We start from the raw sequence: 27,172 nt of genomic DNA, 5'->3' as shown, positions 1-27,172 counted from the left end.
TCTCAACGTTCACTTTCGCATGATTAACTTGTCCTATTATTTGCCGTGCTATGACGTAACAATCGCCATGTGCGTAACAGTAAAATTGGAAGGCTATTGTCAGTATGTTGCAATGATTAGTTCATTTTACTGTACAACGTGGTCGAGTGAGGGGACTTTACTACTACTACATTAAGTAAATTCGTTTGTCTTTACTTAATGCAGTAATATTTCGTTTTGGAAGAATTGAACCACCATTACGCGACCCACTTTTTGACCCTGCGCGACCCATGTTTGGGTCGCGACCCATACTTTGAGAACCACTGCTGTATGGGGATGTTTCGTCGTTGACGCAAATCTACTGCATATATTTTATGCCATGTGTACATAATTACTTGATGTGGTAATTTACCCCTGCAAGTGTGTTTTTGTCAAATTTTGACCCCCTGGAAAAATTTCTGCCGGCGCCCATGCATCCATTGGTCAATTTTCTTGACAGGGGTAAAAAAAAAACTAACAATATGCCTTTATTAACAAAAAATCTACGACGGTACAAATGATAAGTGTACAGACTGGTGAGCTCTAAAATATACTAATTAGAATCAAAATAGTTTTATTCGCGCTGTCAAACGATGAAAATGCACGGACCATAAAAACAGAATCAATAGCTGCTAAGGCGGACAGCAGAGATAGTGCGTGGTGACAAACAATGCGACAAAGAAGATAAACCAATCATGCGGAAGGTTATTGTAGGTTATCAGGGTCACCGTGGGTCATCATCGCGACCTTTGTATATTGGTCCACACTTGGCCATGTATTTCCGAACGTATTCCTTGGCTTTGTGCTTAACATTAGCGTTGCATTCCAAATCTTCCCAAACCTGGACTTGCTTAATTTCTTTGGTGAGGACGTTGTGTGTAAGCTTTGAAAACATAAAGTCGCATTTGAATTTTAAAAGCAACAACATGTATATCAGTGTTTAAAGTCCCATGTTACTAGTAGAGGAAATTCATTTTCCTGTTTGAAGTGTATGATGAAATAAAATGCAATTTGGTTAAGCATACCACTGCCCCAATCAACACTAAAATTTATGACGTTATCATGTCATGGATTTAGAACAGGTTGTCCTCAATCAAAAACAGTTTTAATAAAATTTTAAACCTTTTTAACTGCAGGAATAAGGAGTCAAATAAGGTCATTGATATGAGGCGACAAAATAATTTGCTGCCTATATTTAACGAATTCGGGTATATTTGGCATGATCCGAAGGAAAGTTTTTAAACATTATGTGCAGGAACATACAGCTACATTAGTTACATTTTCTTATTTCCTCTTAATGCATAACTTGCATGGGACTACTTACCTTGCGGGCGAGGTGCTTAAAGTCATCGGTCGATGTGATGCGTCCAATCTTGCAGTCGGATTTTCGGTAAGCACTCAAACACTGCACGACATGCTGTGACATTTGGGATCGGAACGCCTCGCGCGATTTCTTAGCGCTTTCGGTGTCCGAGGCAATTGACGCTGATCCTGTAAGCTTGTCATTGAGCTGAAAGTTGGATTATATGACGTTAAGCTGTAAACTGTCATTACAATGTGTACAAACAAAGATTAAGGCAGCGATATTAAATAAAAACAAAATGAGTTGCGTACTTCAATCAATAGCGGATAGATTTTAAATTAAACATATGTTTTTATGGAACATGCGTTTGCATTAGACATATTCAAGTGTCTCATCAGCATGACAATAATCATGTTCAAGTTTGAGTACAACTTTCCTTGTTGCATGATGCGGTGTATATAGTAGCCATTCGCAAAACAAAATGCTAAAGCAGTGGTTCCCAACCGGTGAGAAATTTCAAAACTTGAGGGGAGGAATTTACTTTATTTTTTTTCATGTGGTTTGTGAACAGACACTTAAGCTCTTCAAATAAGACCTATAAATTTGATAAAAGACCCAATTTCAGTTTATTTTTGTATGATTTAGCATTTACTATGTTGTACATTAGGAACGAATTAAAATATTTTGAATTGTTAAGAGAGAAGTTCATCGGAAACCTCTCTAGCAGCTAAAACATTACTATGAAATTTTTGACTACCTATCCTGCAAGTTTATAGCCAAACACAAACAATAGATTGTGATTGCAAATATATATCTTTTTGGTGTATAAGGTACAACACGTGCTGCAAAACATTTTTCTGGTTTGGTGACTGACTTTTCCCCAAATATTTTTATCCTTTACCTTTTTGACCCCATCCTCGGATGTAGGTGTGGAAGAAATATCCATTTCTCCCTCTTTTTTTCCCACTAAGTCTTCTTCCGTTCCATCCCAAGTTGGCGGATCCCACTGTGTTTGTCTGTGACAAGAACAATTTGACTGGTAACCTATTTAAAATACGTTGCACATGTAAACAATGTCAAGGAGATAAACCAGCGCCAGCTGCACAAACACTAGATCAGTTCACTAGGCTGTAAAGATTTTATTTAAGGGCTTAAAAATTCCTCGCCCAACAATGTCCTAATAGTTCGTTTGAGTGTGAACACATTTTTTTCAAGCAAAATGGCCGATAAACTGCACTAAAACGTTTGAACTAAGCACAAATACTTTTTTTCACCACTAGCCTTGCTAGGCGATAGAATTATTTATTCACCTTCTTGACAATGCAAAATGTAACCCTTAATTTAATCCTCTACTCATCAAAGCAAGCTACCTTGTAATCACGTGATAATAATAGACACAGCCATCGGCGTCGGAAGCAGTTTTCCAGTTTGGAGGTAATCTGGGAGGTCGGGGATCGCGGGGCGGAGATGCAGCTTTGGATGCAGTTTCTGACACAGTTGAAAGTTCCTCCAGACTTAGGTCGTTAACTTCGGGTAGTACTACAGAATGTTCTGCTGCAGGCGCGGTATTTGTAACAACCGCGGGAACTTGTCCAGGTGGGTTGACGGTCAAAGTCGGCTGCTGTTGTACGATTGGTTCCGGTACAGGTAAATTAGTAAGAAGCTACCAAAGATAAAGGATATTTTAACATCACAACAGTAACGTATTTTTCTGATTTCGGCAGGTTTCAATTTTCCTATCTCTTCACTTAATATAAAAAATGAGTTTTACCATTCGTGCCATTAAAAAAAAACTTTTCCCGAAAACAAAGTGCTATTAGGTGTGTATACTTCTCTTTACACAAGAGTTTTTCGGGAATCTTAACATAGAACCAGAACCTTTCAATAGTCAATAGTAGGGTTGGCCTGATAATACTGTATCGGCACCGATTACACGATGCTAAGTGCCGTATATCGGTACCTGTCCGGTACTTATCGGACCAAACACCGATACCTTTACAAACGAGTAAAATGTGCTTCATACTGTCGTTTATGCCATACTTTTAATTGAGACCCTTGGCACATACTTTAGACCCAGTCGCTAGTGACTTAAAATTTCTACGTCTGGCTAGGACTTTTGCAATGAACGAGATTTTTAAAGTGAATAATGCATTTTTATCAGATTGCAGTACTTTTTGTGCAAAGCATTCGTACTATTAGCATTTGAACTGGTATCGGATTGAAAACTGGGACTCAGGCCAACCCTAGTCATGAGTAAGCCTTACCGCGTTGAGTTGGTCAGTGGTAAGTAACACAATTGCTTGATTCGCGTGAGATGCCAAAACACTGATGCCCTGTGGACAAAACAAAGCCGTAAGTCGGTCACGATAAAAGGCTTCGAAGAACTACGCAAATAGACATAAAGCTTCAAAAAGCGTCTTACAGAAGGATAGGTAGCAGCTTGTGGAAAAGAATGAAGAATGGCTGCAAAGTTTTCTGGAGTGGTACGAGTTGGTTCGAGATGAAGTATCTGAAAACATATTCCAAATAGACATTTGAGTTTATATATAACCTAAAAGTGTTTATTTTAGACGAGCATATCAAACGCTGCTAACTAAGCTTAGCACACGAACATTTTAACAGGCAAACTATTTTAAACGAATTTTTAAGGTTTTGAAATCACGTTGTTATGCACCTAAGCATTTATACTAGAATATTATGTACTTATTAGAATACCGAAAAGTAGTCCTACCGGTTTTTGAGTTGGTGCAGCAGGTGCTCCTATTACAGTGATGGATTGGCATTGCTGATTGGTGGGTAAAAAAGTGGGTGGAGCAGCTGGGGCGTTCTACAATAACACAACAACATATTACTACAATAATACAAAAACAAGTTGCTACAATAACACAACAACACGTTCCCATAATAACACAACAACACGTTGCTACAATAACACCACAACACGTTTCTACAATAACACAAACACGTTAAAACAATTACACAACGAAATGTTGCTACAATAAGACAACAACATGTTGCTACAACAACAACACAACAACTTGTTTCTAAACACAACAACATGTTACTGCACCTAAAAGTAAAGTCTACATTCAAATGCCTAAACTTAAAAAATAAATATATTCAATTTATAAGTTGCCACCCATTTACCTGCAACAAAACCTGGCTATCTGCCGCATACGCAAACGTTGTTTGTTGAGGATCTTGGTTTGTATAAACTGCAGGGTTGGGAAGTACAGAAGGTTCCGGAATTGGGTTGATTTGGATTAAATTGCCGGAGTAACCGCTAGGAGTAAACGTGGCGCTGTCGGGCAAAGCGGAAATAACGCCTGGTGGGTTACCGAGTATGCTTTGCTGCCCAAGTGCTGCTTGCCTGTATAATAATCATTAAAAAAAAACTTTTAAAATGGAAGTGAACATATACAAAAACTCAAAGCTTTTTCTTAGAAAGCCTTTCATATCATTGCAGTTCAACATGCAAGATAGTTTATAATGAACCATGAGCAAGCAGAATAGTATATGAAATATGCCTGCCAACAACACTATATTCAGATCTTCCATATCGCCATAAAACACGTAGGGTAAAAACACAAAGAAAGTTATGGAAATAGATCAACCAAATTTCTTTTCCCGTACTATACAACACCATTGACGAAAGTGGTGTAACAACACGGAACTTACGAAGGATTGGAGTTTGCTGGCTGTGGCCAAACCAACAGTCCACTCGATGGTGCTAGAGACGAGTCCTTATGCTTCTTCTTGTCGTCCTCACGATTGCGCGCGTCACGCTCGAATTGACGTCGATGCTCCTCACGTGACATGCGGCTCGCTGATTCGTTGAGCCACGAGTACTTTCCTATTGCACAACAAAATGTGACTCGATTGAGAACTTGTACTGTTTGGCCCACTACCAATCATTTCATGTTGGTGTTCGATTAGGCATTATGACATCACGCAAAAGTGACGCAAAATGAAACTTATGACGTCACAGACGTAGGTGCTTGGTTGGCACATCACCACCAAATTATGAGGTAAAATATCGGTATATTTTTAATCTTGGCCTGATTATAGCATAGCAAGCAAAATGGGTATGTCGACATGCGATTGTAAAACAGTCAGATTTTTAAAGCCAGTCAACCTACCCGCATCTTCCCGTTCATTCGAGCTTTGTCGTCCGTATTTGGATTCGGATTCACGCAATCGACGTGTAGGCGATCTCCTCGAACCTCGCTTGTCTCCATCACGTTGCCTGCAAAGTATATGGTTTCATTTACGAGATACTCTTCATAAAAAAATTGCCTAGATTCGTTATTAGAGTGTCTTTTCGGGGTTTAAAAATTTAGAACATAATTATTTTTTTTAAAAAACATTGGTTTGAACCACAACTAAAACGTGGAAAAACAACAGCGTTTGACAGAAAAAAAAATTACGAAAAGCATTCAGCAAAATACAAGACATAAGAAGTTCTACCTGTTTTTGTCCCATTCCCTTCCACCATCTCTGTCAAATCGGCTTTTACTGCGAAGAGGAGATTTATCGCGGTCGTTGTCATGGTGACGTGCACTCCAGTCGCCCTGGTTACTGTCTCCATGGTTACCAACACTTGGCGAAGAAGCCTGTACATAAAATACAGCCTATGTTACTCTAACTTTATCATGAACAGCAATAACTGAACGTTGTAAACAAGTCCATACCTGGGAACTAGACCGGTCTTCCAAACTTCGCTCACTATCACCACCTGGCGGCATCTTAATCGGACTGCGTTGACGCTTAGGTATTCTGGAACACAAATGTAAACAAAAAAATCAGTTGGACTTCAAAACACAATTTAGTACAAATCATACCGGTATATTTCCTTCAAATCTTTCCACAAATCCAGCAGCTTTTCTGTGAGGGCTGAAATTTTTTGAGATAGTTCGAGATGATTAGATGTTTCATTAACTTGCTCAGGGATGACTTCAAGTTTTGGAACATCATTTTCCGTTTCCTGTAAACCATTCACTTTGTACACACAACAGAAATAAATTGTTCAAAATTCAATTCATACCATTTGTTCTGATTTTGGTTCGGTCAATTCAGCAGCATCAGCTGTGTTACTTTGTTCACTGCTAGCAACAGGTTCCTTGACAGGTTCTGGATCATTCTTTTTAGCTTGCATAGATTCTTGTATACTTTGCTCTGCACACAAATTAAAGAAAAAAGTCAATGTTAGGTGTTGTTAATACAAATTATGCATCAATATTCTTATTCAATGTTTCAATGTATGTACAAACTCATACCAATACTGTACATCATGTACATGCTGCAATATTTCTTATTTTGTTTTTACTATAACTTGGCACTTTTAGGACAAAATTTCGGCTTAAAACAAACAAAGTAACTGTATTAAATAAAGGCACATGCAACTCAACAGAAACCCATTTGAGTGGGTGGTTTATTTACTATGTGACTAGCTGTTTGTAAAGGTTGGTTTTACAGTTTACAACTAACCTTCTTCTGACCATCTTTTAACCATAGGCAAAACTTTGCTGTCTTCCAGAATGTTTTTGTTGGTGATGGGAAGTACAGATAATGTGTTAAGGATTTCAATACGAAGATTTGAGGTGGTGGAGTCAATATCAGATGTAGAAGTTGCACTAAGGTCCACCATCCAGCTCCACAACAGTGGTAAACCATGTAATTGAAGAAACGATCTAAAAACAAGTATCATCTTAAAATTTTGTACCAAATTTTGCTGTCAAATAACAGATTGACTATTTAGTTTAGAACACCACATGCACAAAACAAATGTAGTTTTTTTGCCAATATATTTTGCAAATTACCTTAAACAAGCCTGATTTTCTGTTGTACACAAGACTTTAAGACAGAGATGTCGTTGTTCCATTGTGTCGCATCGCACCATGGATCGGGAGAGCAACAAAACATCCTTGTCAGTTTGTAGACCAGTACGTAGTCGAAATATCTCACTTTCAAGCTAGTAAGTAAAAAATTAGAAGTGTAAAGAAACCATTGCCTGGTATTTTACAACGTACAAAAAAACTGATGAACAGGAATATTTGTGTCACTTTATTGCCTTTTGCAAAACCAAGGTACTTTTATTTCTCTCAAATTACTTGCACAAAATGGATTGCATGCCAAATTAAAAAAAAAAATAATTAATTAAATCATTTCTCTTTGATACATTTAAAACAGTGACACAGAGAAACACAGAACGTTACAAAATACGACTGTTGTTTTTCATGTGTTAAACTTACTGTATTGTCTGCGAAGGCTCTTTTCTTTTTCTTTTTATTCAATTGCTTTTCCAGTTCTACATCAACAGTAGGAATAGTGGCCAAACTTGTATCCCATTTTTTCCACTTTGTATCATCAAGTTCATCGTTTTCACTCGGAGCTTTGCCCAAATAGCCTCGACAATTGCTTGATCCACAATAGCATTTCTGTGCCTCTTTCCTGTAAAACCCACAACAATTGATTAAAACAATGAATTAAGGTAAAAATAGACAATAACAAGTGGTAAATAGCCACCTACAAAAGTTTTGTTTAAAACAGAAAGCATTTGAAAAGTATAACACAGTTTCACATACAAATATAAACTGTGAGAAGCATAGAAAATACCAAAGCAGTTATATTAGATTGGCACCAAAACCAAATAGTGGAAAAATTGGCTGATTAAACTAGGCCAAATCACTGAAATCATTTGTGATACAACAAGTAGTTCACTATGTTTTTTACATAAAAACCTCAGGCCAATTGGCACTAAAATGATATGCGAGGGCAGGGTTCTCGCACAATTTTCGTTACAAATTTCATGACTTTTCCAATACTTTTCCCGAAAAAAAATCCAAATTTCCATAACCTTATTTTACCATACTTGCATACATATGTAACATAATTTGAAATTTCTATCTCTATCTGGCATTTTCAGGGTAAAACAGGCGCCAAATTTCATACTTTTTCAAGGACTTTTGAAAAGTTGGCTTTTTTCAAAACTTTTCCAGGCCTTAAAAATACAAATTTAAATTTCATAACTTTTTCAGGTTTTCCATACCCGGAACCTTGTAAGGGCCATATAGCTTAACGCCAAAATGAAGCACTTTTATGGGTACAGAATGCATACACAATCATATGAAGAGTCAGATATTGCTGCTGCCAAAAAATAAAAATTGAAAACTCTTCTATCAGCAATACTCAATTATTTCATCACAATTAACAAAAGAAAGACATTTGTTCACACACTATAATGAATGCATTGATATTTTTAGTCCTGTCTGTAATATAGCAAACTGCTTATTCTTATGGGTTCTTCGAAACTATGTGAAGCTTTATTTTTTGTAAGATATTTTTTAAGACCAAATCCCTTTGTGGGCTTGATGAAATGAGGTAGTTTAGTGACCCCTGATAGGGATAATAACGTTGTAGTTATTTAAAAACAGTCATTCTAAAATATATTATAATGACTTGGTATTGATTTAAGCCCTAAGGTTTCAACAATGACAACAACAGAAGATTAAAATAATGATGTCTAATAAAATTGAAAACATGCTTTGTAAATGTTTACTATTATAACTTACCCATATCTTTCGAACTGATAGTCAAAAGTAATTTCTTCTCCTTTGTCAATATTTCTGATGGAAAAGAATCCCACTCGAAGTCGACCGTTAACTGTCCATTTTTGTGTTTCACAGTTTGGATCACAACTGTGGTTTATGAAGCGAGATATGTTGCCCTTGTACATCGCATCAATGATCTACAAAGATTCAAAATACAATCAAAAGGGCTCAATTTGCAAAGATAGAATACTTATACTAACATATATTGGATTTTTGTTCAAAAACAACCAGTAGTTTAATTTTTCTTAAGCCAGACCTATTATTTATATGAGATTAAGCCTGTTCACATGAGCAGGTAAATTTCAAAATTGACCCTCAAATTTATTCCGGTTTCTGACGTCATATTCAGGGTAAATTTTTACCCCAAACTGCCCTCTGTTCACATGGCGAAAAATGTACCCTGATTTTAATGTAATAAAACATATTCTTGGGGATCAAATTAGCGTCGGTTAGGTGTAACGGCTTCCTGGACAGCGTTCTTCTTTAATGTACACCTTTTTGAACATGTATTAAATTTTCAGCCTATTGTCCATTGTCTGAGCATTTAAACTTTCAAAAAAAAAAAAAAAATCAATTGTGTTTATTAGCAGTCAACAAGTTTTTAATGATCATTGCTGTTTGCATGTTGTTAAAGTTTCTACCAACAAATGTTTAAACACATTGCACCTGTGAAGCCACAGACGTTGTGAGAAGAGCATCCGGTAAAATTTACACAGTGTTTTTGAAATTTACCCACCAAATTTACTCAGGTAAATTTTTCATAATTTACACCATTTGCCTTTTTTCTTTTTCTCTTTTCCGACAAAACGGGGCACATTTTCGTAATTTACCCGGGTAAATTTGTGCATGTGAACAGGCCTAATGTGCCATGATCGCTGGTCAATGTGATAACCTCCAACTACAAAACTGACATGTACAGCATATGAGACAGGCAACACAGCTTGTGATTTGACTTAGGCTGAGCCCATGCAGCTCAGTTGGTAGAGCACAAGTCCACAAAATGCTCTAGTTGTGGATTTGAATCCCACAATAGGCTTGATTTTTCTATGTTTATATGAGTGTGCTTTCAAATTTATAGAGCTTTTCTGGCAATTGTATTTTTATTCCAACGATTCGACGTCCTATACAGGTCACCTTCATCAGGGTAAATAACACTGAATGCACATAGTACAGTGCACAGCAACAGTTTATAAATGATTGTGCTGTGATCACTGGTCTGCATGAATGATTCAGACAATCCCAGTTATGAATTTAGTTTAAAAATGTTATTTATCTGTAAATTTATAAACATGCAAAAGATGAAACAAACTAAGATAGAGATTTTGTTACCATGCGTTTGAAACAGTAAGTACATTTTAACATCAATTTTATGTCAAATTTTAAAAACCACAATAACTTGCCATTTAGTTTGATGCCATTAATAAATCTTGTTAAGATGCAACACATTCTGGTTTAAGTAAATCAATTATTAACTGTTAAATATTTACATAAGTAGTAGTTTGACATTTTATGTACAAAACATAAATGTCGAATTTCAAACTAACCTCATCCTGTGACAAGGCCATGAAATAGAAATGTTGTTGGTTTTCCATTGAGTAAACTTGCGATCTCCTTTCAAACTGAATTTGGTCAAGAACCTCTCCACAATATTCCATAACCAAGTTTCCTGCCCCGATAGCTTGTGAAGCTTGTAATCCCCAACCTTTCCAAGAGGTTCGGAAAACTTCTGTTGGTTCATATTCGAAACGCTGAAACCTAAAAAGACAACAATGAAACTGGAAAGGTGGCTTTTTTTTATATTGGCAATTTAAAGTTTATCGTATTTAACGTTTTACTGTACACCCCATTTGACTTGCTAGTTTGAATGCGTTTGCAAGGAAAACAAATGGGTTTCCACACATGTGTATGTGCAAATTAGTAACAAATATCAAGGATGGGCATTTTTTTAGATTGAGGAGGACAAATTAGCAGAAAGAATCAATCCCCACAACAGTTTTTGACCATGGTCATTTTTCATCATTATAATGTTATATATTTTTATAACAAACAAGAAACACTCACCAAACACCTGTATTACTGACCCAAAAACATATTTTTGTGAGTATAGGGGTAGAAAAAGTGAATCCAACTAAAAGCTACAAAATGCTTGACAATGCACCAACTAACAAAGCATGAAACTCCTGGATTAAGCACTTTATAGCCGCTTTGACAATTTTATGTTTTGGGACTGGGAGCCTGTGGGCGAACTACAGGGTGATCAAGGGTCAAACTTTAGGACGTGCAACAAACTAACTAAAGCAGGGGTGTCCAACCCATGGCCCGCGGGCCACACTTTACCATATCTTGGTGTGTTTATTGTTATATAAATTGTAAACCTGGATAATACACATTTCAAAGATTAAAATTTCGGTGTGAGGATTTTAATTAGAAATTATAGCCATTTCTAAGATTCCAAATTAGCAATAACACCCCAGTGGCCCGCGCCATGATTCGTAAACCGCATGTGGCCCTTCGGCCAAAAAGGTTGGACACCCCTGAACTAAAGTGTGTGTAAGTTTGAATAAGTTTCTGGATCAAATGGGTGGAACAAACTAGCATTGACAGAAAAACGAAAATATGTGCCAGTTGATTTCTTAACATATATATAACACTAATTAATTTTATTGTCAGGTTCAAAGGTTTTAGACAACATCCAGTTTATACAAACCAACAGTGCTGTACTTTTATTGAAAAACATTTTTTATGACAAAGATATATGCCTTAATTTCCATCCTAACATACAATACATAGTACTAGTGCAACTAAATGCAGTACATATGTTCATGTGAGGTTTTAACAAGTGTACCTTTTGTTTGAACATTGATCAGCAAATGGGCAGCGAGAAGAACATTCAATCATAAGCAGTCGATTCAAGCAGTTTTCACCACAAGGTGGCTTTCCATCATCCTCTGAATTAGCGCATTCGCAAACCATCCTGCGAATCTCCTTTCGTACTCTCGACTTTTTCCTTTGTAAAAAGAAATGTGCAATGAATTACACCAAGGTTTATAACTTAGTACATTATAGCCAGACATAACTTCTGCACTTGCTTATACTTTGTTTAGCTATTCTACCACTTCTAACTCAGAAAATATTTCTATAATAGGACTGTTGTAAATTGATCGATATTAATAGATCTTATGTTCCAAACAGATCTTGCAGCTGACAAACTGACTTGATTACCACAAGTGCAAAACTTTTATTTCACAAGTGCATAAAGACACAAACATAAGAGGGTTTTGATTCAGAGGTCTGTCGATGACCATTACCAAGGTTTTATTTTGGACATAAATAAGTGCAACACCACACACATAACACACTATTGTCTGTTGTTTATCCAAAGTTAAACACCTATTTAAAGTTATTTTACAGCAAAACAGTTCAACACATTAGCATAAAAAGTGTTTGTAAAAAGGTTTTTAATTTTGAAAATTGAACAAGAACAAGCAAATGAACAATAAAAGAATTATTTTGATACATCCATAAAATACAATTTATTTTGCAACAATTAGAGAACTAAGACAATGGCAGATGTTGAAGTATTGCAATACGATCCCAGTCTTGGCCGGTTGGCGAATATGAAACACACAAAACTGACTGAAACAAGAGGATTGGATTAAATATTATTTGTAACATGTTTTTATAACTGCTCTGCAATCTGCCTGTTCTTGCAACTATTATTCTCTTTTCAAACCGTTGTCTGACATTATCGGTTTTTGGCAGTCATTAAAACAGCTTTTGTGACCATTGGTCCCATGGCTATCATGCAAAAGTCATGACATGGAAAAAGGATTTGGATACAAAGTTCATGTCAAAGAATTGAACATAATTTTTTTCTGCTTTATCATAAACAAACTGTTTTATTTCATATCACTTATTTGGCAACCACAACCAGCATTTGTAGGCCAGGAGCAGACAGTTGCAGTAATTTGCTGTTTTCATGAATGCCAGAACCGTAACCCTAGCTCTACAATAAAATAATAAATGTCAAAAAAATTTGATAAAGATGAATCCGGTTAATCACAAAACCAATTTGCCAAGAAGTTTACAAACATTATGCAATTAACCGGATTTGTCAATACCAATGTCTTTCAACATGCTACTTACTTTAGGGCAAGGTAGATATTCTCAGCTATCACTTCAAAACTGGGGGGTTTCTCCTCAGCAGAAATTTCACCAGTTTCTATTCTAAAGTATTACAAAAAACAAACAAACAAAGACTGTCAAACAGCACGAAATACAACACAAAAATATAATGGTTGTTTATGACATAAAAGAACTGATTTTTTTTACATACACTCAATTTACATTTATGACACCATTTTTATTGGTCAAACACATACACCATTGGCCAAAACATGCATAGATTTGTTTCAACTGGGTACCCATCAATACCTTCTATCTAACAACATAAGCAGAAACAATTGGGTCCCAACACATGTGTGTGTACAAATCGGAAAGTAAATTTGTATTGTGCTACCAAAAAAAAAAAAAAAACATAACAAGAATGTAGTTACTTTACTGTTTGGGGGCCTGTGAGTTAAATGTTGGGTCAACCAGGTTTAAAACTTAAAAGTCAATGGTGAGGAACCGACTTGCATTAAGCAAGAAAAAGTGGAACAAAAATAATTTGCCTTATATGCATCTCAATAAATTTAAGAAATTAAAATTTAACACTGGACTAACTTGTTTGAAATCACGGCATTGATGCTGCTGGTCATGTGATCAACAATTGGTGAACTAGAAATCTTCAAACCAACCTAAAATAAAAAGCACATCAGATTTTTTTGCTGGAAAATGATTCAATGGAAGAGTAACAGTTATCCACAGTAAAGGTTGGTTTGATACGCTTTACAGTTCAATTTTATGAATTTCAAATTCAAACTAAAAGTGTTTAAAACATTCACCAAAAAATCTATAACCAAGTTTCAGAAAAAAGTTTTCACAAAAAGTGATACATATGTTAAAGTAAACTTTAAAACAAAACCTCTAAATCAGATTTAGCTGCAGCCGATTCACAGTTCAGTCTTGAAGTGATCCTTGGTTTGGTTTTTTCCTGCTTGGTCTTAATTCTGGCTGATCGACGACAACCTACATGCAACAAACATATGGTTTTAACTAGAAGGGTGGCTTAGCACATATTGCACTTGCACATACACTATAACCTATTTTAAAACATTGATATATTTCCTATGCTTATTTTACATTGGGTCCCATACCATCCACTGTCTTTTATAACCTTAGTTGTTTCTGGAAGCAGAAACTCATGGGTCCCCACACATGCAAAGTTGTAGATAATGCATTTCAAGATAACCATGTGAAAGTTTAGTGTTGTAAGGTAAAACGCAGTGATCAGGACTGATAAATATTAAATATTAATACTATGTAGAGTACAAACTATATAAATTTAGATTCACCCCAGGTATTGTTTGAAGTATGTCCTATTTAACGTTCTTTTTCAAAGAAACGAAGGAGTAAGTAGTGGCATAATGAGGTAAAACAAAAAATGAATAGCAAATTCTACAAGCTGTCCAATTTTCATTCAATTCGAACATTGTGAAAAGGGTTACACATTTTAGAGATTAGTTGGTTAAGTTGTGGTGCTACAGGGCAAAACATAACATTTGAGGACTTAGTATGTTTAATAAACTTTGCAAATTTCATATAATTAGGACATTTTTTAAAAGTTTATTTATTTTAGGGGGCTAGTTAAGTAAATGTTGGGGCTACAAGGTAAAACAAATCAATTGAAACCTACAAATAGCATAGTCCACATACTACCCAAATTTTATCCAATCCCGACACTGTTAAAAAAACTGACCCATTTTAGGGGGCTAGTAGGGTAACTAATGGGGTCCGACACACAAACTAAAAAATATGAAACCTCAATGACTCAATCAATAGTACTGCAAAATTTCAGCCCAATCCGGCAATGTTTAAAATTTCGACCACTAGAGGCGTTTTGAGCAACAACCGTTAATGTTTCTTCTGTCATAGGGCTGTTAACAACCCCCTAACTGCCATGGCACAAAAATGTTCACCAAGCAATCCACAAAGTCACAAACGAGTAACATACAACTGCTTGCCCTTGTAACACTATTGAGCAACAGAAATCTTTCGTTTGTGGTGCCCAGTAACATACAAATACGTTTTACACTTTGGGGGCTTGTGGGGTAAATGTTGGGGCTACAGGGTTGAACACACCAATCGACATCTATAAATGGCATACTCTATAAGCTATCCAAATTTCAGCCAATTCTGACACTGTTTACAAACTCACCCATTTTAGGGGGTAGCGGGGTAAATACTAGGGTTATTTAAACAAACAAAGTGGGATGCACATCTACATAACTTTATCTACCATCTGTATAAGTTTCAGCCACATCCATCAAACATTTGATGGAAAAACATGTCGGACAAACTTTGGGAAGAAAATAACCCATTTTAGGGGGCTAGCGGGGTAAATACTGGGGTTATCAACAAAAACAAAGTGATGCACATCTACATAACTATATCTACCATCTGTGTAAATTTCATCCAAATCCATCTAACATTTGATGGAAAAACGAGTCAGACAAACTTTGGGGAGAAGAAAAATGAAAGAAAACAAAAGAAAAAAAACAAAAACAATTTGAGTAAAATCAATACGTGTCCCCTTCAGGGAAGGGGACCCATAATTAGTGATGGGATGAGTACTCGGTATGGAACAATTTCAGTGGCATCGATACTCGTACTTGTATCGAAATATTTTGTCTCAGTTTTCGATACCAACATGCCAGTACCGAAGGCCGATTTACACATAACTTTATGCCAATATTTGCTTCGTACAGCACAAAATTGGAAAAAAGTCCCGCAAGTTACGTATATCTTTTTCGCTATCACGTGGAGATTACATTTTTTGGCATGTGTGTGTGCCCCCGACCATGGCAGATAAATTAGCCAATGATATACAACTAAATACAACACTACACTTAAGTACTCGGTAATCGTACTCGGTATCGAAGGTATATACATGTGGTACTCGTACTCAGTACTCGTTTCAAAACCTGGTATCGTCCCATCACTAGTTTTAATCCTACTTTTTCTTTAAAATTCAGATAATAAAACAGTACCTTCATCAAGCATTGAAGCATCTGACACCACATCACTTTCAAGTTCTGCATAAAAACAATATTTAAATGTACAAACAAAATTTTTCAATGTACGTTTTACATACGATATGTTCTGCACTGAGCAATTTTTTTCCTTTATGTAAAAGTAATATTGTCATAGTTGTTTGAATTACAAACTCCAACAAGGCAAGATAGGCAAGTAAAATGCATGACACTATATTTAGTCAAATAAAGATAACACATGCGATTCTAGTAAATAGCATACCCAATATGAAATGCTTGCAATAAGTTGATTCAGTAAAAAAACACACCTTAGATTTACAATCTGTATGTAATGTAAACAGGATATGCCTAAAAACCAGATGCATGTATTGAGTTTTGTTTTAACTTTTACAACTTTTATCAATTACGATGCAAAAAACATGTGATATACAACAACATCATTTACACATGAGAAAAAGTCAAGTACTTAAACAACTTGGGAAGTACTTTAGACCAGTGCTCTTCAACCGGTGTGCACGGTGCACCCTAGGGTGCACCAAAATATGCATGGGGTGCACCAGTACGAAAAGGTATACAAGGGTGCATCACAAACTTTTAATGAACCATTAATATTTGACTTTCAAGATATTAGAAAAGGGATGTAGGTTTCAACTTATGTATAACCCAGGTAAACTTTTTCAATGGTTTATCCTCGTGTCTAGTTTGAGAGTGGCTGAGTTACATTCGGGTGATGTTAGGATATCTAGTGTTGGTATTTTCGCCGATGTTTCATAGAAAATTCACGAACATATGCTTGGAGTAAATTGACAAGATGATATGCATAACGATTTTTCATATCGCTTTTTATCTCAGTTTACCTTTTAAGTAAACAGGGTGCATGAGTTTGTCACAATAACTTTAAGGGTTCACCACACCAAAAAAGGTTGAAGAGCACTGCTTTAGACATATATAATGTAGGCTCCAAATAAGCACGCTCAGTTCCAATCTGTATCACAGTTGTAAAGTAACATGTTATACTACCTGAATTTGTAATTGCAGATATTTCTTGATTTCCATGATCCTTTATAGCTGGATTTTCTTCCATTTCACCCTCCAGAGGAGCAACATCCATCTAAAAACACAGAGTCTATATGTAAATCTACACAACATTTGCACTTGCTGTTGAAATTTGTTACGCATGCGACTAACATGTTTACACAGTGTTACATGAAACAATACAGCACAGCTACATTAAAACATGTGTTTTACATTTACCTTCACATTTTATGAATGTTAAACATAAAATAGAGGTGTACCTATTGATTAATTGAAACTGCAAACAATACACCTTGGTGAGTCATCCGTTTAAACGTAAAAACAAAAAGACATACACTTGGGAAATACATTGTGTCATGTGCATAAAGAGTTATACTTTTTACCTTGGAATTTTCCTGAAAGTTGTTCTCTTCTCCATCGATGGGAATTCTAATCTCAACTACAGGGTCATAGTCTTCAGTTCCAGACGCAGAACTTAGATCATCAAACGCAGTCATTTGTGGAGCTTGCAGGGGACTCTCTGAGCCGGGGGAAAATAAAGGAGACTCTGGAGATGCTGGACAAGTCTCAGTAATTGTATTATTGCAAATATCATCAACCTCCACCTCATCAGTTTTTCGCTCAGTTGTTACAGTGTCAATTGCAGCGACACTAGACAAAGTTTTCACTTCTTCGTCTTTTCGCTTTTCTTCCTCGGCCAAGGATTTAAACCAATCTCTGCACCTTTTCTTTGCAGGTAACATTGGCTTGTTGTTAGCCTGTTCATAGGTTTGAAGCGTTAAATCAGAGCTGGGTTTACCAATTTCTTGTGCATCATTTAGGATTTGGGTCGAAACAGTTTGAATTGAGTTTTCGACTAATGCGGAGCTTGGTGAAACTTCTTTAGGCATTTCCGAGTTCAGTTGATCAAACAAGCCAACAGGAGAATGTTTTGTTGATTCTAAATCACATCGTTGGCTTTTTAAAGTGTGTTCATCAAATGGCGATGGCATTTCACTGCTTTGAATATCTTCAGTAATATTATTTTCGACATCACCATTTATTGCAGGTTGGTCAACTGTTGGACATTCAGAAATTTCATTTGTCCTTTGGAAAGTAGATTCGTTACCAACAAGTTTAACTGATGGTGCATCTACATTATGTTTATCTGTTGCAAAGTTGTCAACCAACTCGCTTTCCAATTTGGCTAATATACTGTTTGTCTCAGGATGTAATTTTTGGTCCATATGGCTATTCTTGTCTGTTGGGTCAGTTTCAGCAAGCCTAGCTTCAGTAGAAGTACTGTCCAACTCTTCAGAGGTTCGTTCATTATCGCTCAAAGTGCTTTCTTCGGGCATGTCATTACTGATAATGGTTTTTGCAGGATTGCTGTCAGAGGTAGAAGATAATGGGCTAGCTTCGGATTGTTGGTTGGATAGAAAGGAGTCAAAGACATTTCTGTTGGACTAAAACACAAGACAATTGGTGAGATTAAAGTAACTTAGTTGTTCACATTCTTTCTACATCATTAACATGTCATGTAATTGGTCACTAAACCTAGCAACATAACAAAAAAAAAATATACATGTATGCAGCGTTTCATACCGGAACGGAACGAAACCAAATAACGTTATTCGTTCTGAGCAAATTATTTATTTCGTTATTTCGTTCTGGACCGATATTTTCATTTCGTTCCGGTCTGACCGAAATAAAATTATAACAGTATTTTTCGGTATTTCGGTCTGAAAGCAAGAACATTTCTTCGTGGTCTTTACAACTATTAAGCGAAAAAAGAAAGAAAGTTGCAACACACAAGAATTATTGTCGGTAGTTGTTACGTCACATAACATTTGTCAATAATGGTCAAACGGATGTAAATTGTAGGAGCCTCAATTTTTATTTGATCTTAACTGCGCGAAATTTTCAGCAATTGTTTCATTTCAAATGTCCAGAACGATATACCGGAATAAAATATAACGGTATTTCGTTCTGTTCCGGTATTTTGAATTTTTTTATTTCGGTATTTTGTTCCGGTATTTGAGCCAAAAATTATTTATTTCATTCCGGTATAACGTTCCGTTCCGTTATGAAACACTGCATGTATGTGTGATACATGTACGTTCATGTGTGAAGCACACTTATTTGTCCTACTGCGGATAATCATAATGTACCCTACTATAAAGTATGCATAATATATCTGGTGTTGTAGAAGTTCTTAGCAACAAAAGTTTTGTGATTTAACACATATATAGTGCTGTAAGAGTATTCAGTAAGCTGATTAGGCTAAAATTTTAAACACACAACAATAAGTTATATATCTGAAATTATTAAACATATTAGTGCAAGCATTTATTTTTCACCCAAAAGATCCTGTAAACATATCTAGAAATGTATGAACTCAACTAAACATTTGCAAACTCATTTAAATACTTATTAGTCACATGCATTTTAGAAGTAAAGCAATTTTTAAATTTTCATGTTTACTGGGATGGTGGACTGTTGGGTGAATGATGGTCAAATATCACAAAGCAAAATTTTATGTACTTATCTATGAATATGTGTAAAGTTGAATCATATTAAACCCCTCTTCTTAAACAAAACATGGGTTATAACCCAATATAAATCATTAAATGTTGGAAAACAATATGTGCATCCTGCAGGTAAGGGGATCCCAATAACTGAACAATATCAAATATAGCGAAAAGCTCACAGCAAAATCTTTATATCTCACCTGGTTTTCAATGTCAACCGAGCATGTTGGTGATTTTGGATCAAGTTTTCTGGGAGAACCAAGATTAAAATCTTCTTCATCTTCTTCCCGTGCATCATCTAACCAGCAACCGATGCTAGCAAGAGGAACAGCAGACTTCGGAACCTGAGGTACAAACAGGTTTTGTACAAAATGCAATGCAGTATTGAACTTCACAATAATATATTAGACTATCTCTAACAGACAAATGGAATTGAAACATCTATATATTTTCCATATTTGATTGAACCAATGTTTATGACCACATACTCTTTTTGCAATAAAGTCAGACAAAATGCAGAATAACATTCCTTAACATTTTCACCCCAAAAGATTTGTTACACCAACCGTATACTTTTGGAGTGATAAATGAAGTGACACCTACATCATATAACTTACACACCACAAACTTTAAATCAAGTAGGAACAAACAATCCACCAGTACAAGGTAAATATCTTGTGGGAAAAATTGATTTAGTACAGTTTATTCAAGTATATATCATTTTTACCACTGGTTTCTGAGAGGTTTTTGTTATCTTGTTTTCTGCACCCTCAGTCTGTTCTGGTGACATCGTATCATGTTTAGCTGTAAAAAATGGTTGACAAATTATATTTGAGACACAACCCAAAAACCTACTTTTTTCTTAACAAAGCTAAATTTTAACAAAATTTAATTTACAAGCTAAGCTGCCCTTGGTCTTGAGCTAAATATTGGAAGTCTTAAAAGGGTTACGATTTCCTAATCAAACTAGAAGGGTGGCTTAGCACATATTGCCCTTGCACATACACTATGATCTATTTTAAAACATAAATATATTTCCTATGCTTATTTTGTATTGGGTCCCATATTAGCCATCGTCTTTTATAACCTTGGTTGTTTCTGCAAGCAAAAACTCATGGGTCCCCACACATGCAAAGTTGTAGATAATGCATTTCAATAGATAACAATGAGTAAGTTTGGTATTGTGAAGACAAACACAGTGATTGGTACCATGGGCGGATCTAGACGGGGGTGTTTGGTGTTTTGACACCCCCCTCAGAAAATTGGTAAAATTTGCCGAACTCCTATTTTAAAAAAGTTGTGCGGAAATTAAATAGGCCAAACATTTCGTTTACCGCTGCATGATTACAGGGAGTCATTATCTCAAAGCCTTGCGCCTTTATCGTTTTGTATTGGGGGTGACATAACAAGTCTATTGTGACGTAACAAGGGTTTAAAATGAAGAGTTTTATGCGCTGACGTTACAAAAGTGATCATCCGCCAAGGACGCTGAAGTCAAAAGTGCTGACTGCACAAAATGTTATGTATAAAATTGTTTTCGCAGTTAAACAATGTTAAATCCGACTAAACTGATTTAAAACGTTCAATGCTAAATAGTTTATGACCCACCAAACACGTAGTTGTTTGTCACCAACATTCGATCGGTGTATATCAGTGGTTCCCAAACTTTTTCATATTTTTTTCAAAACGGTCCCTTTGCCATTATTTCGAGGGCTCGTGGTCCTTAAGCCTAAATGTGTATTTCAGAAAAACGAAAGTTGATTGCAGGATTTTAGCTAGTTATGCAAAATTGCGCATAACAATCATCCAAAGACAGCATATGACATCACAAACAGGACAAAAACATTACGATTGTGCGCGAACAATTGCATTTTTGATAGTTGCATTCAATAAAGGCCATTGTTTAGTAATGGAGACAGTCGATTCTCAATTCTACTTTAATTTAAACTTATTCAGTGGCACAAACTGACGCCAAATAAGATTATAGAATTACTTCAACCGCTTCGCGGTCCCCCCAAAATAGCCTCACGGACCCCAGTTTGGGAACCGCTGGTGTACATCGAACCATGTTGTTCAGGTTTATGTAATTGGTAACTTGCCAATGCTTGGCACTATTTATGCCTTGCATAGTAACCAACTTTGTTGCATATTGCATTCTTAACGTTGCGCAACTTAAAATGTGAACAATCCTTTCAAAAAGGCGTTCAGCCCTTTAAATGTTTTTTTAGGCAACTGACGCATTTTGGTTGCCTGACAGTCACGTTTATCATGCAACAGCAGTTTTTTTGATTAAGCCAGATAGTTGAGGCGTAATTGGAAATTTTAACGATTTCACTAAAATCAATAGTTGTTTTTTTGTCTTTTGGATACCAGGTAATAAGAGATGCTGCTCGTCTTTGCGAGTTAGGTTGAGGTCTTGTACTTTCTGGTTTGGACTTGCTTGCAATTCTGGACAAAGTACTCTGCCGCTTAACGCGTCGTTTTGAACTAGAAAACGAAATTGGCAACGAAACAATTAACTACTTGTAAATTAAAGTATTTAGCGTGAGGCGTATTGTGGTATAAACGCGTTGAATTTTTTGTAGCAAACTTTAGAACAGAGCAATTTTAAAGGTGCATCGGGTAATATTAGTTAGGTCTCAAAACGTGGAGACGATTAAACAGCAAATTCCTGTTTTCATACAAAAAAGTTCCTCTTCTTGCGGCTCGCCAAGAAAATTTATCGGTAAACATTTTGTGTTGTGTTAGAGTGAGAAGAGCAATGTCGTTTAAACTTCTTACTTAAAGAAACGCAATTGATCAGGGCAGAAACTATGGGTTATGTTTTTGTATTTATAAACAATGCAACTCACAAGCTTTGTGCGTCCATGGTAACAAAACAGTTTTTCGCAACCCCGAATCTCTGTTATGCATTATGCACTGCGTATAACTATAGTTACAAAAGTGATACCTTGTGAAGGCAGTTTTTTGGTGCGTGAGTGACGTTTTTTCAGAAAGGGAAATACCCGAATCGTATCATACAACGTCAGTATCGCATCAGGGAATTTCCAAACTAATTGTTGGACACCCCCCTTAATTTTTTTCTAGATCCGCCCCTGATTGGTACTGTGCATATCTAAATATGCTATATGGAGTAAAAACTATTTAAATTAAAAAACTCATTTTAGGGGGCTAGTAGGATAACTAATTGAGGTTCAACACACACAAACTTAAAAGTAGGAAACCACAATGATTCAATCAATAGTACTGCAAAATTTCAGTCCAATCTGCCAACGTTTAAAATTTCAACCACTAGAGGTGTTTTGAGCAACAACCGTTAATGTTTCTGACGTCAAAGGGCTGTTAACAACCCCCGAACTGCAATGGCACACTAACGATAATTGGCATACTTTACAAGCTATCCAAATTTTAGCCAATTCTGACATTGTTTACAAACTCACCCCTTTTAGGGGGCTAGCGGGGTAAATACTGGGGTTATCCGGACAAACAAAGTGGGATGCACATCTACTAAACTATATCTACCATCTGTATAAGTTTCAGCCACATCCATCAAGCATTTGATGGCAAAACAAGTCAGACAAACTTCGGGGAAAAAACCATTTAGGGGGCTAGCGGGGTAAATACTGGGAAACAAAGTGGGATGCACATCTACATAACTACATCTACCATCTGTGTAAATTTCAGCCGAATCCATCAAACATTTGATAGAAAAACGAGTCGGACAAACTTTGGTGGAAAATACCCATTTTAGGGGGCTAGCGGGGTAAATACTGGGGTTATTAACAAAAACAAAGTGGGATGCACATCTACATAACTACATCTACCATCTGTGTAAATTTCATCCAAATCCATCAAGGATTTGATGGAAAAACGAGTCGGACAAACTTTGGGGAGAAGAAAACAAAAGAAAAAAAACAAAAACATTTTGAGTAAAATCAATATGTGTCCCCTTCAGGGAAGGGGACCCATAAAAATAAAACAAACAATTATGAGAGGTAAATTTTTGACAGTTCACAAACATGATAACTTTACTTATTAGAGCAAAAAACAAGAAATACTTTTTTGAATGTTTTTTAAAAAAATATGAAGACACATGCTTAAATAAACTTGGTTACATACTATTTCAACCATTGGATTTGGAATGCTTTCAAAAAAATTCATAAATACAAATACCACATTTTACGGACCATAAAGCGCACCCAATTATAAGGCGCACTGTCAATAAATTGCTTTGATTAGTTGTTTGTTCATACATAAGGCGCACCGGGCTATAGAACGCAACGTATTTTAAGGAATATGGGTTACCGTGTAAAGTATGGTTACCAGTATGGTTACCGTACAATAGTATCAGTCCTGGTTTTGAGTGTAGGCAATAAAGCACTACTTGATCCATACATTAGGCGCACCGGCTTATAAGGAGCACGATCAATTTATGAGGAAAAAAAGGATTTAAGTTGTGCCTTATGGTCCGTAAAATACGGTAAGTAACTCACCTGCATGACGGCTTGGCGATTTGTTGTGCAAATCATTTGTTTCTATGTCACCATCGCTTAAGTTTGTTCGTGGCTAAAAAATATGAGGACAAGTTTATAATCAAGAAACATAATCAACCAAAAAAAAGTTGTTTACAATACAATACTAACAGATATAGCTAGATTACATGACATTAGCTTGATTAAATTATTGAGAAGTTTGTCTAACATACATTTCACAAGAACTGGTATATATTCCAATGCATCAGTAGATTTTTTTATTCCAATGCATCAATAAGAATTAAAAAGTCTAATTTGTATAATATGCATAAAAAACCTTTTTCGATTTGTGTTTCTCAGGTGACCGAGACCTGTGCAATCTTCTTTCGTAATTGTGTTTGGTTCTTTCACCAGCGCGTTCAGTTTTTGTTAATGCACCATTAGAAAGTTGTCGCTTTTTGCCAGAACGAGGCTTTTCCCTGCAGTACAAATCATAATCACCTCTTAGCAATAAGTTTCTCTAAAGCAAAGGTGTCCAACACATGGCACTCATGACAAATGTGGCACCAGCCATATTTTAAAATGGTCTATTAGCTATCCAATACTGAATACAAATACTGAATAATACTGAATACAAGTCTAAACTTGCATGTTCAGGATATTTGCACGTTGGTTGGGATCTTTTTTTAACTTTTAAGCAGCCAAGTTAGAAAAAATTATGTACATATACTTCTAGGCATAGTATAAACCAATAGCTTTTAAGGCAATGGAACTTTTATTTGCCAATTTACCAATATACAATCGCCTGAGGAGCTATATTAAGTTTGGTATAAGTTTGTCAGGAATTGTTTACCAAACATTGGTGCAGGCTTGAGTTATATAACAGAAATAGACAAGACAGCATGTTCAACTTAAACACTTCTGTTCTAAAGTGAAAATGGAACACATATCCTACAAAAATTATACAGCAACCTGTTATCACTAGATTTTCGACGTTTTGGAGAATATCTTTCATCAGATGAATGGGGCCGTCTATCATGTGATCTTGAATGTTTCCTGTTGACAATAACAGTGATAATTTAGTAGGCACATTTATCTCATTTGTTTTAATCTATTTTTCTTTCTTTTTTCAGTACATTGCAATTTTATCTTGTGATCTGCTTGCAATCTTGGGATGAACAAAATGTTCAGTGAACCATGCATTCAATACAACACCTGCTCAAATGTGATATGTCACTTCTTGAACTGTATATACTTTATTAAATTTATGTTTAGTTAGATAATTCAGCAGTTCAAAGCCAGACCTTAAGAAAATTATTCGTTAAACAATTTGCAACCTATTTTTTCTGTTTCGCTTTGAACTGCTGAATTATCTAAACATAAATTGAATATAGTATATACAGTACAAATGTACACACTTCCTGTGTAATCAAGCTACATTTCAAATTAGGTGAAAATTGTTTTACAACTGTTGATATTCCTTAAGTAAACATTGTTGCAGTTGTTATGAACTCTAATAGTAACGGGAACAAGAAAGGGGTCAAGAAAGAGGAGCATGCTTGACTAGCTCCAGATTTTTCAAAGGTCGATCCGAAAGATTGTGAAATGATCAAAGGCAACTATTACATGTTGCACAAAATATAGAGACTAGCATACATCTCTAAGTAAAAACACACACTTTTACATCCATAACTGACAAGCATGTATGCATGTTAAACTACAGTAATACTAAAGTCTGCTAATGTATAAACAATCTTTCAAGATGACATGCAAAACACGTCAGACAAAATCTTTTCATAAAAAACATATTAAAATTGTTCTACCAGGTTTTTCTGCAACAAGCACCCAGGTCAAAACTACAACAATGTGTCAAGTGGTTATTAACACCCAGACACATGGCATTGATTTATGTACGTGTAATCAAACATTTTAAAACTTATTTTATTTTTACATCTTTATGCTTCAATGTAACAGACTATGATGCAGTGAAATTACACTGACAAAATCCTAAACAGGTTGGTAAAAAAAAGTTGTCAAACCTGTAGTTTTGGGAATGTCTATCATGTGGCTGTGATTGTCTGTTCCTTGGTGGTGATCGATGTCTGTTGGAAATCTCAGATGAACTGAGATTAGAATGTGGCTTGAATTTGGTTCTGTAAAAAAGGACCCAATTATTTGCACTATAAAGTTGAACTAATTCATCAAACATAAGTTCTAATCAGTATAAGCCCAACAGAAACAAATTGCAAAAATCCTGCGTTTAAACTAAATCACAAAAACTTAGTGTGTTTAAAAAGCTGAGACACTAACCTTTCTTCAAGTCTTGAACTGTCATGTGTAGAATGCTTTTCTGTGTCCTTATTGGGTGTTTTAGGTGTAATCCGAGGTTCTGAGAAGGATTTCACAGTGACCACAGGCTCTTTAACAACAGCATGGTTGGTATTTGACAACAGTTTTTTTGCAGGGCTGATATCATTGGAAACCATCGACAACATTGGCATTAAAGGTTTTGGTGGAGAAAACTTGGGAGATGGAAGCTTGATGGAGTTGGATGATGAATTCGTTACTTTTTCCTCCTTTTTCACAGCAATAGGCTTTGATGTAGCATTCTTGAAATTGGACTTGATCAAAATTTGACAGTTTCCTTTCAACTTGAATCCTTTGAAACCTTGAAGCGGAACGCCCTTGACATGATTTCCACCACCCATCTGTAATCAAATTTCACCAAATGACAACAAACAGCGGAAAATAAAAGCAATGTAGGTATTTTTAATAGATTAACTGCTATTTTATTGTATAAATGTTTATTTACTGAGCCAACGGGTTAACAAAACTACTAAACTATCTGCAAATTATGATTGTGCATTAAAAACACACTACTTAAAACTAATAACTGAACAATTACACACCTTTTGTTCTGAGCTTGCCATGATGGTTTACATAGAATAATGCACAAATAAAAAACAATGACTATTTATAATTTGTCCAGTTTTTACATGCCCATTTTACATTTCAAAAGTTTACAGAAAATAAAAACCACACGTCTAAACAAAAATATTGCACAATTTGC

The 27,172-nt window shown here is 35.7% G+C and overlaps 1 protein-coding gene across 1 annotated transcript; it reads right to left on the bottom strand.

Moving 5' to 3' along the window:
- Positions 1 to 575: 575 nt before the first annotated feature.
- LOC145203867 (histone-lysine N-methyltransferase SETD2-like) lies at positions 576 to 27,172 on the bottom strand. Its single transcript, XM_080076210.1, has 34 exons — positions 27,012 to 27,172; positions 26,413 to 26,810; positions 26,142 to 26,255; positions 25,075 to 25,158; positions 24,440 to 24,581; positions 24,124 to 24,196; positions 20,358 to 20,434; positions 19,831 to 19,974; positions 17,504 to 18,565; positions 17,106 to 17,196; positions 16,083 to 16,127; positions 13,958 to 14,061; positions 13,657 to 13,730; positions 13,078 to 13,158; positions 11,777 to 11,938; positions 10,476 to 10,686; positions 8,893 to 9,068; positions 7,573 to 7,771; positions 7,141 to 7,292; positions 6,809 to 7,011; positions 6,366 to 6,496; positions 6,163 to 6,305; positions 6,013 to 6,097; positions 5,789 to 5,934; positions 5,461 to 5,567; positions 5,000 to 5,174; positions 4,469 to 4,691; positions 4,053 to 4,148; positions 3,744 to 3,830; positions 3,586 to 3,654; positions 2,692 to 2,984; positions 2,223 to 2,337; positions 1,343 to 1,528; positions 576 to 901 (listed from the first exon to the last, which is right to left on the bottom strand). Exons 1-34 carry the CDS (start codon positions 27,030 to 27,032, stop codon positions 743 to 745), a joined length of 5,628 nt encoding a protein of 1,875 aa, XP_079932336.1. The 5' UTR covers positions 27,033 to 27,172; the 3' UTR covers positions 576 to 742.

Source organism: Phallusia mammillata, chromosome 8 (genome assembly GCF_965637545.1).
Source record: "Phallusia mammillata chromosome 8, kaPhaMamm4.hap1.1, whole genome shotgun sequence".
Lineage (NCBI taxonomy): Eukaryota > Metazoa > Chordata > Ascidiacea > Phlebobranchia > Ascidiidae > Phallusia > Phallusia mammillata.
This window is presented reverse-complemented; position numbering and strand designations above follow the sequence as displayed.

Coding starts and splice junctions, on each gene's coding strand:
- LOC145203867 (XM_080076210.1), bottom strand. CDS start 27,032: ATGGCAAGCTCAGAACAAAAG. Junction 13,159..13,656: donor AATGCCGTGATTTCAAACAA/GTTAGTCCAGTG, acceptor GTAATACTTTAG/AATAGAAACTGGTGAAATTT. Junction 9,069..10,475: donor TGGCCTTGTCACAGGATGAG/GTTAGTTTGAAA, acceptor GAATCTTTGTAG/ATCATTGATGCGATGTACAA.